General features: G+C 37.2%; 2 protein-coding genes across 4 annotated transcripts in view; one reads left to right on the top strand and one right to left on the bottom strand.

The window, feature by feature from the left end:
- Positions 1-16683, bottom strand: part of AGL (amylo-alpha-1, 6-glucosidase, 4-alpha-glucanotransferase) — a 36051-nt gene extending 19368 nt beyond the window's left edge. Inside the window, exons 1-15 of one of the 3 annotated variants that reach the window (XM_067001900.1) lie at positions 16533-16683; positions 16039-16188; positions 13346-13556; positions 12311-12477; positions 11651-11854; positions 7567-7748; positions 7233-7344; positions 6673-6793; positions 6401-6503; positions 6213-6310; positions 5508-5647; positions 3166-3353; positions 1979-2102; positions 775-938; positions 115-216 (exon numbers count right to left, since the gene is read on the bottom strand). In XM_067001900.1, coding sequence (XP_066858001.1) covers positions 115-216; positions 775-938; positions 1979-2102; positions 3166-3353; positions 5508-5647; positions 6213-6310; positions 6401-6503; positions 6673-6793; positions 7233-7344; positions 7567-7748; positions 11651-11854; positions 12311-12477; positions 13346-13556; positions 16039-16120 — 1998 coding nt within the window. In that variant the 5' untranslated portion in view covers positions 16121-16188; positions 16533-16683. Of the gene's footprint in view, positions 1-114; positions 217-774; positions 939-1504; positions 1629-1978; positions 2103-3165; positions 3354-5507; positions 5648-6212; positions 6311-6400; positions 6504-6672; positions 6794-7232; positions 7345-7566; positions 7749-11650; positions 11855-12310; positions 12478-13345; positions 13557-16038; positions 16189-16285; positions 16432-16532 lie in introns of those variants that run through there. The other 2 variants (XM_067001901.1, XM_048067147.2) reach the window with 2 other exon arrangements.
- A 158-nt stretch (positions 16684-16841) lies between these two features.
- FRRS1 (ferric chelate reductase 1) overlaps positions 16842-21455 on the top strand; it is a 146108-nt gene continuing 141494 nt past the window's right edge. The window contains exon 1 of the mRNA XM_013186723.3: positions 16842-17082. The gene's annotated coding sequence lies outside the window, so the exon portion shown is untranslated. The remainder of the gene's footprint in view (positions 17083-21455) is intronic.

Genomic DNA, 21455 nt, shown 5'->3' with positions numbered 1-21455 from the left:
CACCACCACAAAACCAACCAAAATAACTCCTCCCCCACCCTCCCCCCCGAATATTAAAAAACATATCATAGGGCAAGAATCAAGTAATTTTGGAATTAAACTGTAAACACAGACCTGGTGTGGTACAAGTTCATCATAACCTTTGGTGCTTCCTGTAGCACAGCATGCCATGGAAACAATCATTGCACTGGGAAGAGCATCATATGCAGATCGGTGCTAGGTTAAAAAATAAATAGGTAGAAAATGAATTAAATCCATAATTCATCCCTCCCAATTCACCATATGTAAAATATACTCAGTTTAACAGAGGAAACAACTGCTGATCATAATTTTCTTGATCACAATAGATTTACTGAAAAAAGTTACTACAAATGCAGTACAAAAGCAACTTAAGAGTACCCCTCAAAAACCCACTCCAGTTCACACTGCTGTCTTTCTCATCCTCTCCTGTAAAACAGGAGCTTCGGAGAACAGATGAACAATAAGAGACAGAACTGCTTACGCAGCTGGAATGAAAAAGTCAAAAAAGCTCATTAAATAGCTTTGTAAAACTTTTCCCTTAAAGGACAAAGCCTTGAAATTCGGTGGAACTTGTTATAAAATGTTATTCATTGGATAAAACTTGATCTGAAACAGTGTTTTTCCTACATATCACCCAGAAAAAAAAAAAAAAAAAAAAAAAGCATCCAGTCTGCATCAAGCCCTCCCATGGTTCAGAAACATCAATTTAAAAAAGATTAAACATAAACTTTGGTTTCCAGTTTAAATGCTCACCTGAATCGGACACTCATTATCATGTGTAATATCCATGAACAGTGCATGAGCAATAGCTGGCATCAGAGGTCTCAAACGTGGCTGAACAAAAGAGCCAACAGGTTCACCTCCAAAACGATAAACTAACCTTCCCTCCTCATGACTATTATAAGCTGTCATTGCCTCTAAAGAAGAAAATAGGTAAGTGTTTGCATAAGAATAACTCTCATATACTACAGCACGAACAGAGATGTTAATGCAGCATTTTACATTTGTTATTTTGGTGTGTTCAATCATTAAAAAAAAATATCACAGTAAAACTTGATTCTCCAATGTAGATACCCAACTCTGAAATATTCCGTTTGCTATAATATGGGAAGGTAGGGAAGGGAGGAAAAAAAAGCAAAAATCTGCAATGGTTTCCCCCGCGGACTTAAGAAATTCATGCAACAAAAATCAGACACGATGCAGCACTTGCATAGCAGAGCTGTGCTACAGCTTTTTCTTCTCTCGCTAGAATACAAGTGAAATATTTAACCTTCTGTAAATTAATGTAGGACGTATTCTCTTGATTTACAGCTAGTACTGCATTTTTTGCTGAGTATCAGAAAGCCACAATACAAGAACTGTGCTTCTTATTACATTGAGTATGAAATTAAAAGTGCATAATTCAGAAGCAAACATTTCTTTGGAAAAAGTACATCCTCTATAATCTCTGGTTGGAAAGACACCACATATACAGCAAGCCTACCTCTTATTAAGGAGGTAACACCCAGCCTATTCACAAAGATATTGTCCAGCTCCTCATTTCCTGTGAACAGCTCAGCCACTACAAACAAATCTGCTTGCAATTTTCTAGCTGTGTCCAGCATGTACTGCAAAAAGCACAGCCAAAAAAGCCACAGAAAAGGGAAAGGTAAACACAAAAGTGGACAAGTTTCAAAGCTAGGCAGGGATTGACAATAGGAAAATGCCATGCAGCAAGGACAAATAGCCAAAATTAAGGAATTAAAAAAAAAGTTGAGTTACAGACGATGACACAAACATAAGCAAAAATCAAGAATTAGGATACGACATAGAAATTAAATACAACACAAAGAAAAGATAATTGCATAAGCAAAGAACATAAATATGTAAGGAAAAAAAGCATACCAATGTTAGTGTCATATTAAAAACTCTGAACCATACATGACAATCCTTTATAACTTTCAACTGCTTATTGTACCTCTAATCAGGCTGGTAATTCCCAGGCGGTTGACAAAAACATTGTCAATGTACTCACTGCCCGTGAAGAGTTCAGCTATCACATAAAGATTAGGTCTGACTGATCTGGCTGTTGCTAGCATCTCCTATAGATCATAATACATATTTAATGATATTTAATGGAAGTCATCCATTTTCAGCTATATATGCAATTTTTGTTGTGAATCTTAACCAAACATAAATGACTTCTTAACACATGCAGTTCATAAAAATTATTACTAACAGGTAGCATTCATAAAATTATGTTTTTATTTTATAGAGATCTGTAGATTATCTGAATAATTCTAGAAAATCTTCTGAAGATTTTAAGCTAATTAACTTTGTTTTTAAACAAAAATTTGACTCAAAATGCAAGAACAAAAGGTTGGATAAGAGAGATATCTGTTAAAATAAGATATTATTTCAGGACTTTGGTTAAAGCCTTTGAGGTTACCATTCAAAAAATAGTAACAAGTGAAAGAATGGCAGAAGCTTTGAAAATGGCTGCATTTAAGAGTCACTTACAGCTTTGGTGCGGATGCATAAACTGATTTAAGAGAGCTCGTCACAGATTTAGGGAAGCTCTGTACCCAAGCTAGGACTTTGCACAGCTCAAATCTATATAAAGATATTTTACTAATTAAGTACAATTTCAGGATGTAGTCAGCTGGGAACTTATTGGGAAACAATAAGTGATAAATGTTAGCAATAATCCTGACTGACTGAACTTTTTGTAGGTGTTCTTTACCAACTTTTAAATTCTGGAATGTAAAACGCTTTCTGTTTATTTCATCAACAGCAAAACATACAGGAAAGTATCAGTGTTTGTTTGCCATCCAGGTCTTGGAAATGACCAAGTCTAGAACTGACATACTAGATACTGGCAGTGACTGCACTTCAGTCCACAGATACACGATGGAAAAGTTACCCATGCCCATCAGTGTCTACAGGATCTCAGCTGAAATGGAGAATGGAGACATACAATAGCTATACCATTTTGCTAACTGTTCAAAGTAGCTGAAATCATATCTAAACATTGCCAGTCAAGAAACTTTATCAAGAAAATTCATTCACTCAGCCATGCAGATTCTACAGATTTTGTAGAAGCAGTGCAGAACTTATTTCACAGTCAGAAACTGCTTTATCATAAATGTGTTTAATTTTGCGTACCTCAGCTACATGAATAGGCGTTGAGTGACAGTTGTCAAGACGAATGCCATGGAAATATTTGGCAGTGATTTCAGTGTATTTTTTCATATGTGCCCAGAGGTATGGGCAGTCTTCAGGTTTGTTCCCATAACGCAGTTTCACACTGTCTCCCCAGCAAATAAGCTCCCTTCTCAAGTAAACATTTGAACCTGTAAGGGAAAAAAATCACTATAATAGAGCTATAGAACAGAATGTGGACCAAAATGAAGATATGCAATTCGTTTTCTACTTCTTAAGAGTAGGAGAATGCTGTGATGATGAGTAAAAATTCTAACAGTAACAGTATCAACCCAAAATCTATATACTTTATACTGATGTATAATTTCAGACTACTCCAAGGAAATATGAATAGTGCACACCTAAAGAAAGCAAATTTTTATGTCCATGTAGCTATGCTGCTACTAGGGTAGAACCAGTTGCATTTGTTTTTCCAGTTACTATACTTGTGCCTTTACATACCATCTTTTCATGCTGCTTTATGGCACACAATATTCCAGCTGAGACTACAAATGTGGAACACAAGTACACAGCATTCAAGAAGCCACAGACCAATTAAGAGAGAAAACTCAGTAATGGAATTTAGATAAAGTAACTAAAATCAGTGACCTAAGGAATGAAAAACTGTGCCCAGGCAACTCAACAAAAGCACCTATGAAATATTTTTAACTTTCTCTATGTGAAGGGGAAATACAACAACAACAAGGCATTGAAATGTCTGCAGATTATTTTGCAAACATAAGGCATTTGCCAACACATATCACTCTGAATTACCAAACAGATTAGCTTCTAAAGCAGACTCAGCAAAACTCTTGGATGGATGTTTTTAATTACAATTAAACTGGCCTTTGTTTGATTCAGTTTACAAAGCAAGTTGGAAAACAAGACTTGCCAGCCTTGTTTTTACTGGATATCAGTACTGTCCTCAGAATAGTTAGAATGTAATATTTTACTGCATGGCAAATTCACACCCTATCTTACCTTCACAAGCAATCCACATACTTAAGTGGATTAATTTTCTTGACCATGCCTGCATACACAAGTGTTATGAATCACATAGTGAAGGTGTCCCTAATGCAGGGCCGACAAATATCTAGAGCAAACTTAGATGTCTACCTTCAGGGAGAAACAGATCACTGTTAGCAGTTAGCTTTTAACACTAACATCAATATATTCAGCTCAGTCATTAGCAACCCTTCCCCTTTGTGAGCATAAGAATGGGCCTTTCTATTCTGATGCAGAATACACGCTACAAAGAATAGAAAAATAGATCAGTTTGGTCTCTGTGGAGAAAGACAGCTTTGTCCTCAACTGGAACTGAAGCTTGACATAGCATAAAATACTATCTAATCTCATTCTGCCCCCCCCCAAAAAAAACTATTTTTTTTTTTTTTAAGTACTAAGACAAATTGAAAAAAAAGAATTAAACCCCAGAGAGTAACTCTGCAATATTTGACTATTACTTTGAAAACTCTCAACACACTCCTTCTGCCCTGAAAAGAATCCAACAAAAAATTGGATTGGATAGGTAATCTTTATTCAAGTTCAAATGTATTTGAGGGTTTTGAAGAAAGCACACACTCTCATTACCAAAACACGGAGGATTATCCGTGAGCTAATTCAAAAATTAATTATGTAGCTTTTCCTGTTAGATAATAACTACCAGCAATTTTACAATAGCATATCAATGCAATTTTCAACATGTTTCGACCTACAGTTATGCTGAGAGAGACTTCACCATGGTGCAGCTCCACATGTAGCTGGGGTGACCTACTTCTTCAATGCTGATGCTGAGAGGAGAGCAGAGAGTCCCTCTCTACTGTCTCTTTCCCTGTCCCATCTAAACATCATCTCAGGTGCCCACCTTTCAACTGCCTGACATGCACACACCGGACTTTTCAAGAAGCCAGGTTTTGCTCACTAATGCAGCAAAATACCATTAATCTTTTTATCGTACTAGTTTTCTGATGCCTTATGAAAATGCCAACAAGTAGTGGTGTTGAAACAGTGCAAGGTAAGCAACAATGACAGAAGTAGGGGAGGCGGGATGTCTCCCTTTCACTGACAGAAAGCTGATAATTTCCCTCTCATACCTTGTGATGCTGTATCTCAAATTCCAGATTTTACAACTGACGTTCTGAATGCTGAATGGGAAATAGAAGTGCTATAAAGTGAGTATCTGCCTGCTGTTCTGCTTTTTCAACTTCATAGGAATATATATGGGAAAATTAGACTAAATAAAGTAATATTTGCTTCGGCTATAATATCAAAACATTTACAAAATTATTCAAATTTCTTTTACAAACCTGGTTCTGCAAAGTTTCTAAGAGGATCATCACCCATAACCCACCCATTATGGGCCATGAAATAGCAAGCTTTATCTGGGTGATGTATCATAGCTTCTTCCTCCTCCACAGTCAGGTCTTTGAATGGGTAAGTAAAATACCTATGGAATTAACAAATAATTCAAAAAAGAGAAATAAATCAAAATTCATTGTCTTAGAAATTAAAATATCTGCTATGAACTGACTTGTAGACAAAAGATACAAAAAGGCAGCTGTCAGACTACAAATGATGGTGAGTTTTCTATTCTGTATCATGTTTTGAAGGAGAAAGGACAGGTGCTGCCACTACCTTGGTGCCAGCTGGTAGTGTAAGACTAAAGCCTCAACCCTTCAGATACATTAATGGCATCAAGTACATCAGACTTTCCTAGTTCCACTCCTGTTCCATCTACAAGAGAAGTTAGCTAGAAGTTAGGTAAGAAGTTAGCTAGAAGTTAGGTAAGGCTTCATTGTGCTCTGAGTATTATTTCAAGCTGCCTTAAGTCACATTTATTTAATAAAGAGTTATTACTGTTGCTTTAAAAAAACAGTCATCTCATTGATAAAGTGGCATTTACCTATGGGAAAGAACATATAGTTGCACTTATGTATATTTTTAATTAACTTTGAACTCACTTTCCCTGGATAGACTAATAGTTTTCAACAACAACAACAAAAAAACAATACCTGGTAACTAAAGGATATTTTCTAGTAATAGGACCCAGTTTAGGACCATGACCAGACAGTCGTTCATAAACCACAGTCCCCGCAAGACAATTGACTGCCTAGAAGTAATTAAATTATGCATTATTAGAATGCCTGAATATATTTGCAATTTAAAGCAATTCAACATTAAAACACAGAAGTTATAAGACCTGCTCTTGATGGTGATTAATCTGTCTGTGTTGCTCAGCATTCAGTTCCTCAATCCTCTTGCGAAACCAGTTACAACACTCTTCTATTGCTCCTGGTCCATTGCTTAGCAAGAAGATACAAAGCAGAGAACAATTGAAATAATTTAGTTTTAAAACACATAATTAAAATGAATTAAAAAAAAATATTTTTCCTATCTCTGAAAAAAATATTTATTTGGTTTTGTAAATTTAACTTCACTTGCAATTTTAACTTCTGATTAATAATACAATACCTGTGCGGTATGAATGTTGCCAATGCTATATTCATATCTACAGTGCAGCCAAATCGTCTATAATCAGGGTCCTGAACTATTTGAAGATGTTGATTTGGATCAGATTTAGTGCTCATTTTGCCTGAGGACAAAATAGAAAACTATTCACAAAGTGAAAATAGAAATTACATTTAAAAGACACACAACTTTTACAGTTTGAGCATAAGTAAGATCTGGGTAGACAAAAGGTTATAGAGGGGCGCAAAGGAAAAAGAATATTTAAGATCTGACAGAGCTGGCTACTCAAAAACATTTGTGCTCAGTTACAATATTGAATCCTGGCAAAAACAAACAAAAAAAGAATTTTTGTTATTTATTTCCCAGACTATGAAGCACAGTCTTCAAATGCTTTACCATTCCTCAGAACATTCTTGCATGCTTTTATCAGCATGGTAGATTTTTCATACCTCCCCAAAAATTGGATTATTTTTATTTTCCAACTATTTTTTAAATTTACCTATAAGGTTTATTGAATTATAAATAAAGAATCCACCTGTTCCAGCAACACACACTTTCTTTACCTTGAGTTAGAAGGGTTTTAAATTGTTCCACAGCTTTATTAACATCCACTTGGAAAAATTCCCACAGTTTAATTTTTGGATATATCTCTTCCCAAATTATTTTACGGACACACTGTAAAAATAAAAATTGTGTTAGTTAATGTTCATGATTAATATAAACACACAAAAAAAGCTAAGTGCTTTGTTCAGAAAAAAATAGTGAAATGAGGGATTATTTCAATAAATATATCTGCAAAGTATATATTCTGTGCATTTCCACAACCTTAGAACTGTTCAAGGTTTATTCAGCTATTTACAATGTTCATTGCCATATACTTAATTCTCATTTACTTACATTCAGGTGATGATCATTTTCAATCAACGGAGGGACCCCTTTATCAATACACTTTCCATCAGCCACCATACAGGTCAAGTGCCACAGAGCTCTATCTAAGACCCAAGCTGGCTTCAGGTGAGGAGAATTTACAAGGTTATAGCCACATTCTGGATGCATCCTGAGCCACTCACTGTTAGTAGCTTATTCAAGAAAGGCAGGGAAAAAAAAAAAAAAAAGTACACAAGCTGAATACTTAATTGTTTTACACAAAAATCTTAACACCGGGAAGCTAAGGTACTATGTCATGATTAAGTAGTTCACATTTCAACTAAAGTTTTCCATGCTAATAGGAAATAATGTCTTATGCAGATCTGTGCATCACTGATAGCTATTTATTTTGCAGTGCAGTCAATTGCAGAGAAAATTTTTGTTAGTTACATAAAAATATATAATAGTACCACCAGTCCTAAAACACTTCAGAAAAAAAACACATTTGTGTTGCTGGAAGTAAATGAAATAATAGATGTGTAAACCCCCTGTGTATATTAAAAACAAAACATACATCCCAAACCAAAATTATTGATGGCCTAAGGTGTTATACATATTTTTATTCTTAACCCTATCAGATGCTACACACACAGAGAACAAGACAGCAGGAGCACTCACATGCACTCCAAGAAACAACAAAAAATGTAGTAAAATGGACATTTAAGAATGGATTAGCTCTGACACTTGTGTAAATGATGAAAAGCACAGTGGTGGGAAGGGGTGCCACTGAGGGTCACGCGGGAAGATGAGTACACCTTCTGGTGCATGCAAACTGAACACTAACATGCTCACTAACACTAACTGATGTGTCTATTTTCTAAACTAACCCTGTAGAATCAACAAGCACCAGATGATAATAGGTGCAGAATGTTAGGTATGAACTCAAATATGAAGAGCCTTTAATTGAAAATGGGTATGATATCCTAATACAGACAATAATGTGCATACAACGGTATGAGTAAATACATATAACGCAATGAGAACTTTAATTCTGGAAAAATAAAAAAAAGACTTCAGTAGTTAATTTCTTTCCATTTTCTGAACTGTCTGAAACACACAATTTAACTGAAAATAATTTCCATATATTCTTTTGAATGTAACAATTGAAAAACTTCACATACAAAAAAGCATAAGAAAAAATCTGCTGCTTAGGTTTTACAAGCTTTTTTAGAAATAGTTCTTCACAGAACACATCTTAACATTTAGAAAAGCAGAGAAAAATAAAGTAACATCTAACAGAAGAGAAAAAATATAACAAGTTATTATATTGGAAACAGTGAAATAGTAAATAACATGCCCAAAATTATAGCAGAACAACCAACAACTAAAAAACAAGCCTGCTTAGTTCGAAGTTCAAACTAAAAAACGAAAGGTAAAGAAAATATTGTGATCTCTCACTCTATAGTATGAACAGCTCTTCTAAACACCCTCCTGTATATCTAAAGTCCATTATGACTATGGCAAAATTCCATGTTTATAAAGTCATACCATTTGTGGAAGTTAAGAACTTCATGGTTTAAATGTCATAAACAACTAAAAAGCACTTTACTTATTTTAAAGTTGCATATAGCAGTAATAAACTCAGGCTGTTAAAGGCCATTCTAGGCCAACCAGATCATTTTCCTTTCTCTCTCTCTCTTTTTTATTTAAATGTATTCTTGCAGTAAGAACCATGATTTACTATCCGTATCCCTTCCGAAGGGAATGGCAGCCCCAAAAGTGAACATGTACCAAGTTACCAGGCGGGGTTTGCAAGTCTATCTATGATACTCCTGCTAACATGCCAAAGGTGCATCTATGTTTAAGTTTAATGCATACATCAACGTTATGTTTAACATCAGACCACAGATGCTGCCTTTTGTTAGAAACTAACAGAGATGTTAACATCAAAAACTGATTCCCACCCTTCTCTACTATACAAGCTTTCGCTGCTCCTTTCCAGTGTGTAAAAAAACAAAACTAACAAACAAAGACAATTTAGAAAAAACAACACTTCAGCTTAACCACTTCACATTTAAATTCAGCCGCCTGACTTTATAGCAGGAATGGTGGGGAAGCATCGCCATTTTATACAGTGGTCTCAGCTAGAAAGAAGAAACTATAATGATAATAACTGCTGTAAGCTGAGGGCTCATGAGCTGTTAGTGTTACCAGCGTTAGAGGATTTAGTGTGAGACAACACAGTGCTTTAGGTTTTTAATGCAGATATTCTGTGGAATTAATAACCATGCGCCAGTATCCATAATCCACTCAAAATAACTGACTATGCATTTCACATCTTTTACATTCAAAGGAGTCTGTGAAATATATATTACAATTAAATCATCCTAATATGCAGGAATTAACTGGTTTTAAATTAGAAATTTCTGTTCAATTAAAATGCAAAAAATAGTCCAATTTCCATCTTATCAAGCTGTACACAAAAAAAAATTGAAAAAAACATTTAATAAATTTTCTTATTATAAAAGCCCATAAAATATCTACCTCCACATGCAACACCATGACTTAAGCAGACATTTATCATTTATATGCATTTCTGCTTATGCTAAGTTTGGCTTTTAACGAAGTCTGTAGCCAGTTGCAAATCAAGAGTTTTGATAATGAACAACTGAAAGGGAAAAAAAATCCACCATTCTTATTGCAAATTTATAAGTTTGAAAGCAGACAAAGCCATCAAATACAGCTTGATTAATGGTTTAAGTCAGAATAATGGTCATTTGAAGATGCTTATAAACATCCTTTCACCATGATATAACTTAAAAAATAGTTTACTCATTCATCCCTTGAAAATGAATTTGAGCTCTTAATATAACCAAATAAAGTCCTTCTGCAAACGTAGCCAAATACCAATGTGACTTTTTTCTTTATATTCTGGAGTATAATAATTAGACTTAGATATTTCTGTCCATAAAAACATTTTCCTTGGTAGCATGCAAATATATACTGGAAAAAGGTGACGGGATCTCAAGAACATATGGCAAAAGACATGGACTTTTAGTTGGTAAAGTGCAAGAACTTTTTATCTGCTGAGAAAGTTGAAAAGCCAACTTCCCTAAGACATATGGTCAATAACTACACTTAGGAGAGTAACATTTTAACAAACAGATAGGACAAACAACTGGGCCCATATTACTTTGCAGATTGATTGGATAGGAATGTTTGACAACAGTCAACACCAAAGAACAAAAGCAAATAACTCTTGTAATTCATAGATATCTATGTAACCATTTTTGTTGGCAGTGGTTTTGTTTTTTAAATCTCAGAGGACTGTGACATGAACATACACAGCCATTTGTTGTTTTCTCTGCCATATGTATACTAATTATTGTGATCTTCAGGATTACAGTATAATCAAAATAATCTCATTATCTAAATAATCAAGCTTATGAATATTGAAGTGTTATCATTTAAACTTTATCAGTCATACTGAAAAAAGCCCACTGTCCCTCTGTACAGAACATGTACCTTTAGCTATGAACTGCAATTAGATGAAAAACCTTCAGTGCTTTGGCACATCTACGCTTAAAAAAAAAACAACACAAAAACAGAACACCACCCCCAACTTCCCACCAACACACACTGAGCTGTAACATTTCCTCCATTGCTTAATCCTAGCCTCTTGTCCCTATTCTGTTTGTTATCTGCATGTTAGAACCGAATTTGAGCAGCAATAAAAATGACCCTGTTTAACAATAAAATAGTCAGTTTATGTTCACCAAATACATTAATTATGCAGATTCCATTCATTTATGTGAGCGCTGCACACCACAGATCTTAAAAATAAGCATGATTTTATGAAAAATAGATGCATACACAGTTTATTAATTCATCTTTGTGAAGGGCTCTATTCACTCAAGTTACAATACAAAATTATTTTACGTCTGTTATGGAGATGTATCTGTTGTAATTGAAAATAACTCTCCCAGACTTGAGAGATTCAAAAACAGAAAAACTAAGCTGCTTAAAAACACTACTTAAAGTTGTGTTAGGGGGGAGAAGTTAAAGGAGATGATGAAATATAGAACCAATTTGATTGTTCACACAGAAATCATACCAGTATGATTGTAGACTACATCTGTGATGCAAAGCATATTCCATTCATTCTTCATTTTTTCCACAAGAGCTCCTATATCACTCCAAGTGCATTTTTTATTATGGCTTGAAAATTCAGGATTTACTTCTAACTGATCAGCCAGGGAATAACATGATCTAGACAGTCCAAGCTTCTGCAGTGGTGTAAAATGAATCATGTTGTAACCTAGGTAATAAGAAACCATTTATTTAATAAGAAAATAGAATTTCAGTCAAAAAAAGTTGATTGACAGAAGCATAAAGTACAGGTATACCACGTATCTAAACCTAGTGTCCAGAACATCCACTGTAAATTCAGCTTAATCTTCCCCTTAAAATTCTGCATAATATAAGCTTTAAAAATCATCCTGTCATTTCTACAAACTCCTGTATCTATCTGAAAACAACACGACAAAAGTAATTTCCTATTATCAGGAAATTCGGAATTTTTGCACTTCTGCAAACATCTAAATCATTTCACTGACTTAATCTGTTAATTAAATTTAATCTAGTGGAAAATATTTTATTTACAAACTAAAGGGCAAATGAACTGTTTATACTGAAGCTCTTCAGTGCAACTTTGTTTTCTCATCACAAGATTAAAAAAAAAGTGTATATCCTTTAATATGTATATTGGCATTACCTGTTTCTTTTGCCACTTTAAGCCTATCTTCCCATTCATGAAATGGTCCCAGACACTTAGCGAGGAATGTCTGGAGTGTAACGCAATCCAAAGGTAACACATGATTATCAGCTCCAACACGCAAAATAGGATCCACAACTATGTAACCTCCACCACTTTTCTCATTTCTAGGAGAAATTGATTTACATTGGTATAGTAAATGCACATTGTACTAGTCAGTTACAGAAGCAGAATCCAACAAGCACAGCTATTTCAAAAATACAGTGCCTTAATAGACTGGTTAGGGGGGTTGGTGAGAGAAAGGACTGCAGGGAATCTAACAGGAAACACTGAAGAGATACTCATCTACTAGGCACCATCTCTCTACTGCACTTAATGCCACTTGCTTACAAGAATACAATTAGGTTACAGTGGTTTAAACTCTGTAGAAGCGATACCTTTGTTACCCTGGTTCCTCCTTTAAGAATACAGATGGAAACAAAGAAAACAAGTGCCCACCTTTTACACAAAGACCTCTATTTGGAGCACTGTCCTGAGAAAGAGACCTGAGCTAAATGCCGTAAGCCTGAGGGAATTTAGCCAGCAGCCCCTGTCTTCCAGGAGCTCAGAATACTAGGCCATTACAGTCATTCTCTTCTGTTGAAACAAAGGAGGAAGTAAAGTATGTGAAATAAAGAATGACAGAACCTCTATGCTAGAAAGACAGGAAACACCATCCCAGGTCAATGAAGAGAACACATCTTACTCACTTGGATATTTAGAATACTGATGATTTTGAAATCTTGTAAAAATGTCTTGCCTTTCCAACATACACAGAAAATCGATCATTGTTCTGTATATTCTGCAGATGACTTTGCAGAAAGTCTTAGCCACAAAAGCTGTTGTCTTTCACTAGCAGATTCCGATAGATTCAATTTTTGCATTTGAAAAATGCAGGGGAAAATTATGTTTTTCTTCTTAAAAGTGATTTCTTCAGTTTAAAAACAAACTAAGGGAGCAGACTGCATTTGGCTGTAAGTATAGTGCTTCACTTACCCAAGACTGAAATAGTATTGATATGACCCAGAAATTTGGAGATCTAACTTGCAATATTTGTCAGAGTCATCTTCTTTTCCTGTGGGATTGTGCCATGATAATGTCCTGAACTTGTGGCGATCAAATAATTCTCCAGAAGCTGGATAATTAGTGCACACAGTAACATGCTTTCCTTGAAGAGTTGGGCCCAATCGGAACTGTAGTTCAAACCCTCAAGGAAACAAAAACAAAAACACAGACATCTCATGAGGAGTACTAGCTATTTCTACTCTGTAATAAAAAACTATAATCTGGTATTATGTTAAGAAGAAAATATACCAATATATCTGCCAAGACCTTTTGCCAAACGGTCATCTTTTCTCCCTACTTTCCAAACCTTTTTCCTTGCACACTTCACATAAGTCTTTTTCCCTTTACTTATATGGTACCTTTCCAATTTGTTCTGCTTTGATATATAAAAAGTCTAGGAAACAAAATACAGCAGAAGATCATGGTCATTAGACTACACATATTCTTATGCAGATTTTGTTATATGTAGTATTGTTAAAAAATCTAAAAGGCAAATCTTAAATTTACCAAGTCTATATATTAAGCTGATCCATGAAAATATCTAGAAAAAAAAAAGGAACAAATTTGAAAACAAAATATTTCAAATCCATTCAAATCCATTCTCCATTTAAAGTTCACTTAACCCTAAATTCCTTATGCTTTCAAGTGCAAAATGACGTATACTTGTGTGTAATCTACAGGGTACAGACTGTTAAACTGAGAGCTTACCAAATCAAAGGGAGCTTTGTATACGTGCTGCAGCTCACACACACATCAGAAAGAGCAGTACTCAGACTAAAGATACCCATGACAGAAAGAATACAATTAAGTTAAAAATATTTGGACCTAAAATTATACTGTAGTTTGCTAAGCTGGATATGAAGAAATCAGTGTTGTCAAGTGGTTTCAGAATATGTTTATATGTTTTTGCTTGCAGGTATGAGAGCCTCCATCACGTACCTGGCTAATTACAGAGCCCCTTCAAATGACTGAAAGAGGTCTAAGCGCTTGCACAATGGCTTTTACTAAGTTACACACTAGTCATGCAGCTGACTGTAGTAACACAGCTACTAGTCCTAATAGTCTACAAAATTAGAATTTTAAGAAAAAGAAACCCAAATATTTGTACAGAGACAAAATTATTAATACTCCCATAATTAATCATAAAGTCTAAAAAAAATTGAACAGTGGCAAGTTCTAGCATCTTGAATTGGAGGAAAAAAAACACATGAACAAACAACATAACACTCATGCTTGCTCATGAAATAGAACCCCAGCAACTCTGATCTGATATTAATCAGATCTCAATGTCTGAGTACATTTAAACAAAAGTCTCACCAAGCTTACAGCTTCTCTTATTAACATAATCACAATTACCCCAAAAACTTCAGGTACAATAGTGGTTTTAGCATCTGAATGTCTGCCAGGTAAAATGAAGCTCATTTGATTAAAAAAAAAAATCCTTACATTAAAAAAATCACTTCTGGAAGGTTAACTACACTCTCAACAGTAATGTCCTGACATTTTATTACAGTGATTACTAAAATTAGAGCTCAGGGATATATGCCATCGATATCTTATTTCCTGTAACAGTTATACTGATATCAAGAATGCTGCGCTCAAAATTAGCTATGCCCTCTCAGAGACTGCCATCAGCAGAGACATTTTGAATGTCTGATAGCCATGCATTTCTGTCCAACTCCTTCCAATAAAATTTACGGAACTGGGAGGAAGAGTTAATAATGGAGGTTAGGGTCAACTCTGCACTTATTCACTAATGGCGTTTTTCTAGATTACATTGCTAGAAAATTTTGAAATCAATATACTTGAAGAGAATTCTTATTCTCATGAACCAAAATCTTGCTCCTCTACTAAACCACTTTGACATTAGCATCCTGGATCAACAACACCAAGTAATAAAAAACAAAAAAGATTTATGAGCAATAAACATTGCTGCATTGTTAAAAATGATTTCTAAATAGAGTGGCTTTAATTTTAGCCTGAATTTAATGACCAGCACAATAACGGCCCAGATCTATTTTTTTTTTTTTTTTTTTTTGGCAAACAGACTTAAGAACACTTTCAAAGAGAAACAATATCAAGTTCTTATTACTATGCAGGCAGAATACCAATATAGCACAGCTATAAGAAATCTGACAGGCACGATAAGAAGATTTAGGAGGAGCTGGGGATCCTGCATTCTGAAATGTCACCTCAGACTTTCCACGAAGTTAGTGTCATCGTTATATTTCAAAGCTATTTTATTAAAGATGGGGTGTTACATAACATGTTGCAGATTAATACTTCAGAGTTTGACTTAAGAGGACTTTTTTAGGTCAGTATAACACAGTTACACAGAGAGAAGCTCTGTCCTACACAGACTGTAAAAAATGCCTCACACGAAGACTGACAGCTCCCGGCCGCTCTGCTCTTCATTTCTCGAGTTTTGCAAACCGTGACCGGAGCCCTCAGAGCTCCGCAGTGGAAGCAACCGTACCAGAAATTGTTTCATATTAAAAGAATGGGAAAAATAAAACCAAACCAACAGCCCCCCAACCACGACCACAGGCTGACCCCCCTCCCTCTCTCTGCCCGAGGAAGGCGGAGAGCTGCTGGCGAGCTGCCCTCAGCCGGCCCCGACCCACCTTGCTCCAGCCTGAAGAGGGTCTTGTCCAGCTTCTCCATCTCGTTGAGGTGCAGCAGCCGCGTCTCCTTACCGCTCGGCATGGCTGCTGCCGGCTGCCTGCCGCTCCTCCGGCGGCGGGAGGCTCGCTGCGGCCCGGGGGAGGCTCGCCCTGCCGGGAGGAACACACACACGAAGCCAACCCGTCAGCGGCGGCCCGGGAAGCAGGCGGCCGCTCGGGAGCGCCTCACGCCGCCGGTGCCGCTTACATCTTCCGCAGCCCCGGGGACGGCGGGGATGGGGCGAAAGGGGAGGAGGAGGAGGGCGGCAGGGAGCCCTCAGCCCTCCCCCGGCCGGCGGCAGCAGCACCCCGGAGCAGCTCCCGGCCCCAAGCCGCCCCCGGGAGGGGCCCGCCTGACACCTGTCATCCCGCCGCCCTGTCACTCTCTCACGCTGTCACCCCGTCGCTCTCCCTGCTCGCCCACTGCCGCCGGGCCCCGTGGCCGCCATACTCACGGGCGGGACCGCGGCGGCGGCTGCCGAGGCTGAGAGGAGCCGGGGCAGGAGCAGCCCCGGGCGGACAGCCGTCACTCGCACACTCGCCAACAGCGGCGACAGACCCCGCAGAACCCCTCCCAGTCCTGCCGTTTTTTCGCTGTTTTACAAATAAACTTAATTGGCTCGGGCGGCGCCGGCCGAGCTCCCGCGAGAGCCAAGGGCCCGCCCTGGGGGCGCGGCCAAGCCTGGCCCATCCGAGCGGGTCCCTGAGGGTCGGCTCCGTCCCCAGCGCTGTGGGACTGCGGCTGGGCTGAGCCCCCTGCTAAAGGGTGGTGCCCGCGCAGGGTCTGGTCGCCACAGGGGCTCGGGCACCAGCAACCACCGGCTTTCTGTAGCCGAGGTGTGAGGTGCTGGTTTTAAAAAAGAGCACCCTGACTTTGAAGGACGCTGCCCTTGCCATGGCTGCGTGCTGCAGTACCCGCAGTACCCGCAGCCGTTGCCTCAGGCCTCCCGCCACCGCAGCCGTTAGCTGCTCCCACAGTAAAGGTCAGACTTGCAGCTTCGGAAGGTCAGTCTATTTTTGTGGCCTAGAACTCTATAAGAAACGTTTTTGCTTCTCAATTTACAGTCACTGTGTTACACTGTTTATCATTCCCTCCCAAGGTAATATATTTGTGGAACTATGAGAAGACCACAAAGCAATTTAGACTTAACCATTTACTTCCAGTCATCCCATGCACCCTATAGCTGTGTCTTGCTGCAACGTATTCATCCAGTTAAGATGCATTTAGGGACAGCTGAAGGGCTTTGATGTTTCTGGAAGCAATTCCAACCGTTTCAAACTCAGTTTGTTACCTTTTGGTAGGTAATTCCCCCCCACACACACTCCTCCCACAGAAAATTCTAAGGCATCTTTTTTTCCTCATTACAGCTAACATTTTTGATATCGTTGTTTTCACAGTGTAAGTGAAAATATCAAGTTTTATTCCCCAGGCATTCCCTAGACAGGCTGAGGGAAAATTATTCAGAAAAGCTCCCCCTGCATGTTCTCCCAACCCTGTTAGGAGAACTGTGTGAGTGGATGATTCAGTCTGGATTGTTTCACGTGGATATTTCCAGGGTGCCCAATGGGATTCTCCCTTCGTCTTTGCTCTTCCCAGCCTCCTTATTCCTTACCCGGCTGGCTAAACCTGCATGCTTTGTATACAGGACACACTTGTGCTCAACAGAAGCCCAGCTCTGTCAGTACTCTACCTGTTTTCTCTGAATTGGAAGTGTCCTAGCAAGGAAATAAAAGAAGTTCCAACAGGTACAGGAATTACAGGAACAAAGTCAACAGTAACTGAAAGAGATCTGGACTGTATATTTGCTATGGTCCTCAGCAGGCTTCAGTATCCAGAAATGACTTTGCAGTTGTGCTGCCACAGAGCCTTGCACCAGTGCCTTTTCCTCCAGGCTAGCTAGTGGCCTGGGTCATGCTGAAAACAGAGAAGGATTTAGAAGTCTTGGGAGCTGCTTAAGCAGTGAACAGTTCTAAGACAGGAAATAAAAATAATACCCATGTAACCGAGTCCCTTGGATAAATAGTTACCTTAAAGTATGTGCTTGTGAAAAACATTTTAAACTAGAAGGGTATTCATGCATGCAATTTCACCAGTGCTACTAAATTTCCAAATGTGGGTTCTGTTTTCCCTACTTGAATTTCCACTGTGAGCAGGGAAACTCACCTTACTCTAGCTACTAGGTCAGCACTGACATGTCTCTGCTAGCATATCTATTCAGACAGTTTTTGAAATGTATCCAAGTTTATGTTAAAGGATTGTTAAGTTTCACATGACAAAATTCAGTAGGAAACCAAACTAACATAGAGCCTCCTGATTCCAAACCCTAAAGCAGTTATTTTGACCAACGTTTATCACAGTAGCTAGAACAGACATCAACAGTCTAAATGAAGGACTTGATGTGCTATAGAGCAAAGATGTTCATTAAGTATTATTAAATCACTTAATAATTAGAACAGGATAATTTCATTAACTTTCAATTCAATATGATAAAAAAGGACTATTACAAATTTACTGAATGAATATACCAGATCCCTTGATAAAGTTTAATCAGGAAAGCAGAAGAGACTGCCCTAATCCTTTCTCCATCCATATCACCTGATATGCTGTCACATCGCTCAAAGATTTGGGGCCTGTGTTAATTCAGCAGTGGTAAATTATAAATATGCTTTCTGCATATGGGAATCACACCACCAAAAGATCAAGGTGCAAGTGCTACCATTTAGCATTGCAAATATCACATAGGACACAGTTAACAGCAGTCATGAATAGTATTTGTTACACTGGCATCTAAATGGTGAATTTCACAGTGCTGTTTCATCTGCAGTTTGCAGTTTCTGTGTGTGTGATACCATACACCACAGCAGGAAAAGATCAATAGTAGCTTCAAAATACGAGTGGATCAATGCCATTGATCAGGAAATAATTTTCCAGCTTTTTCAAACATATTCATACCAGAATATTTCAGTTCTTTTATATTCATCTTCTTGGTACTCCCTCCCTTCCTGCCTTCTGTTTTGCACCCCAGTATTACAGAATACTTATCCTAGCAGTGGCCTCAATATGCTTTGGGTGGCCTATTTGCTAGATGTGAGATCACACCTAAGTCATATTGCTCATGGTTACTTTAAAGATTGACTGCAAAGTGTAGCAAAGTAGAGTACTTGCATGACAGTATTTTTTTTCTTTTTAAATATCAGAATAGCTTCCAATAACAACAGTAAAGGCAAATTAACACAGAGAGAACTTAACTGAACTTCAGGCTAAAATTATAAGCAGATTCTTTTGTCCTGCGTGCAGGAAATATTTGACTTTATACAATTTAAAGTGATAGCACAGTTTATCTCAATGCCCCACACTTCTGACCTGTAAATCCATGAATTAACACTATATGATGATTCAAACAACAGGAAGTTTCAAAGGTGTTGAATCTTAGGGCTAGCTGTTGTCTTCTAATGGGGAGATCTCCTTCAGAAATGCAAACCTGATTTTGAAAGAAAGCTCTGTTTCTTTAAAAGTTTATCTTTGCAATTTAGTTAGATTGCGGCCTTTTCTGTGAGTTGGATCTTTGCCACGCAGTGGCTGAAAACAAGTGTTGTTCTTAAACACATTACATGCCCAGCTGGAATTTACATGTGGCCTTGGACTTTAGAGTCTAGTATTGAGAGAAAGTGTTGGCCAGAACATTCAGCTGGTCACCTCCAGACCATTTTATCTCTTTCTTTGTTTAAATCCCTTCTAAATAACTAATCAGATTGCAATAGCCTGATACGCAGGGAATAAACAGTAGGGTGAAAAAAAATATATTTTTATAAGTAAGAATTCATATAAGATGAAGGGGCTAGGGCACTAGCCTCTGCAGTTTGTTCTTACTGAACATGTAAATGCCCTTTACTCTAGTCATTTGGCAGTATTGGTTTGACCTTTCAGAGATGAACTTGGTGTCATCGTGAATTTTTGGACTGCTGAAACATTTTTTGTCTTGTTTTTAATCCTAGCTTTGCCACTCTTCTACTTGTTGGCTTCAAAAAAAACATGCTTTCTGCTTCAACTTCTGTGTAAAATTACACTGATAATATATATATATTTAAATAGAAAATCACAAAATTCAATGCATATATCTTTAAAGAAGTCCAAATATAATTTTATTATTATTAATATATTTTTTTCACAGACTTTAAGATACATTTTACTGTGCTTTTGATAAGAGCTTCACATAAATTTGATATTAATGGTCTTATGAGAATGGGGTGACCAGACTAATTTTTGTTTTACATGTAGGACATATTAAACCTGATTACTGAATCACTACCAGCATTTTTATTTTACTGTAAATCATTCCAGTTAACACTAGTGAGATATGTTGAGATCTAAGACTTCAGAGATCCTATTCCTAAAGTAACTGTAATAATGTTTTGTCAAGTGGAACTTGAGGTGGAACTGGGACTGGGTAGCAAAAAAACTCGTCAGTGTATGGAAGAGCATTATACTAGGTTTCAATTCATCCGGTAGTTCCACGTAATCCAGTTTTAAGTGCCTTAAACTGAGGCAGTTGTTGGTTAGTGCTTTTGCTAGGAAGCTCGTTGTGCCCTGTGAAATGGGATAATAAGATCTCAGGTACAGTGAAATTAATAATTAAAACAAACAAAACAAAAAACAACACCACAGAAATGATGAAAACAGAAAACTCAATTAGGTTAATATTTCAGTACCTTTGTCAGAAAACTTCAGTAGTTTGCTTCATATAATGTTATGGCCCACACCTCATGAAATGGGTAAAATGATTTTACTACAGCCCTTTATCAGCTGATTTAATTATGATGTGCTTTGAATTAAGCATGGACTTTCAGTAAAGTGGCAGGTTGCTATTGCATCATAACACCTGCACAGACCTGGCTCAAATTGATATTGGCAACCACAATTAATTCATTTCAGATAAGGAAGGGAATATTTCTGTATTTAAATTCTCTTTAAGTCAAAGTAGTTGCTCATTTTGGTAGACAGTATCCAACAAGTGTACTTCAGCTGTTGATGAATCAGAATAGACACAAGAACAAAGTAGATTTCTGTGTAGTGTGAGTAGAAAACCTTATTTTACTTAGTGGCTAATGCCACCAGGTGGCTATTTAGTGTAATTGACTAAAGGCAGTAAATTTCACTTTTACCTCTGGGTAAACAAATATTTTTGACAAATACATTTCCCAGTGTTATTTGTTATATGTAATGTGAAACATTTAAAACTGAGTGAAAATAGGGAAGCCTGATTACCAGATAGAAAGAAAGACCAAAGGAAAAAATACATAAAAAGAGTATTTCTTGAGGCCAAAGGTAAAATCAGTTGATAAAACTGGTAAGTTTTAAATAGTGTTAGAGGTCAAGG

The sequence above is a fragment of the Anser cygnoides genome, chromosome 8 (assembly GCF_040182565.1).
Source record: "Anser cygnoides isolate HZ-2024a breed goose chromosome 8, Taihu_goose_T2T_genome, whole genome shotgun sequence".
In the NCBI taxonomy this organism is placed as follows: Eukaryota; Metazoa; Chordata; class Aves; order Anseriformes; family Anatidae; genus Anser; species Anser cygnoides.
This window is presented reverse-complemented; position numbering and strand designations above follow the sequence as displayed.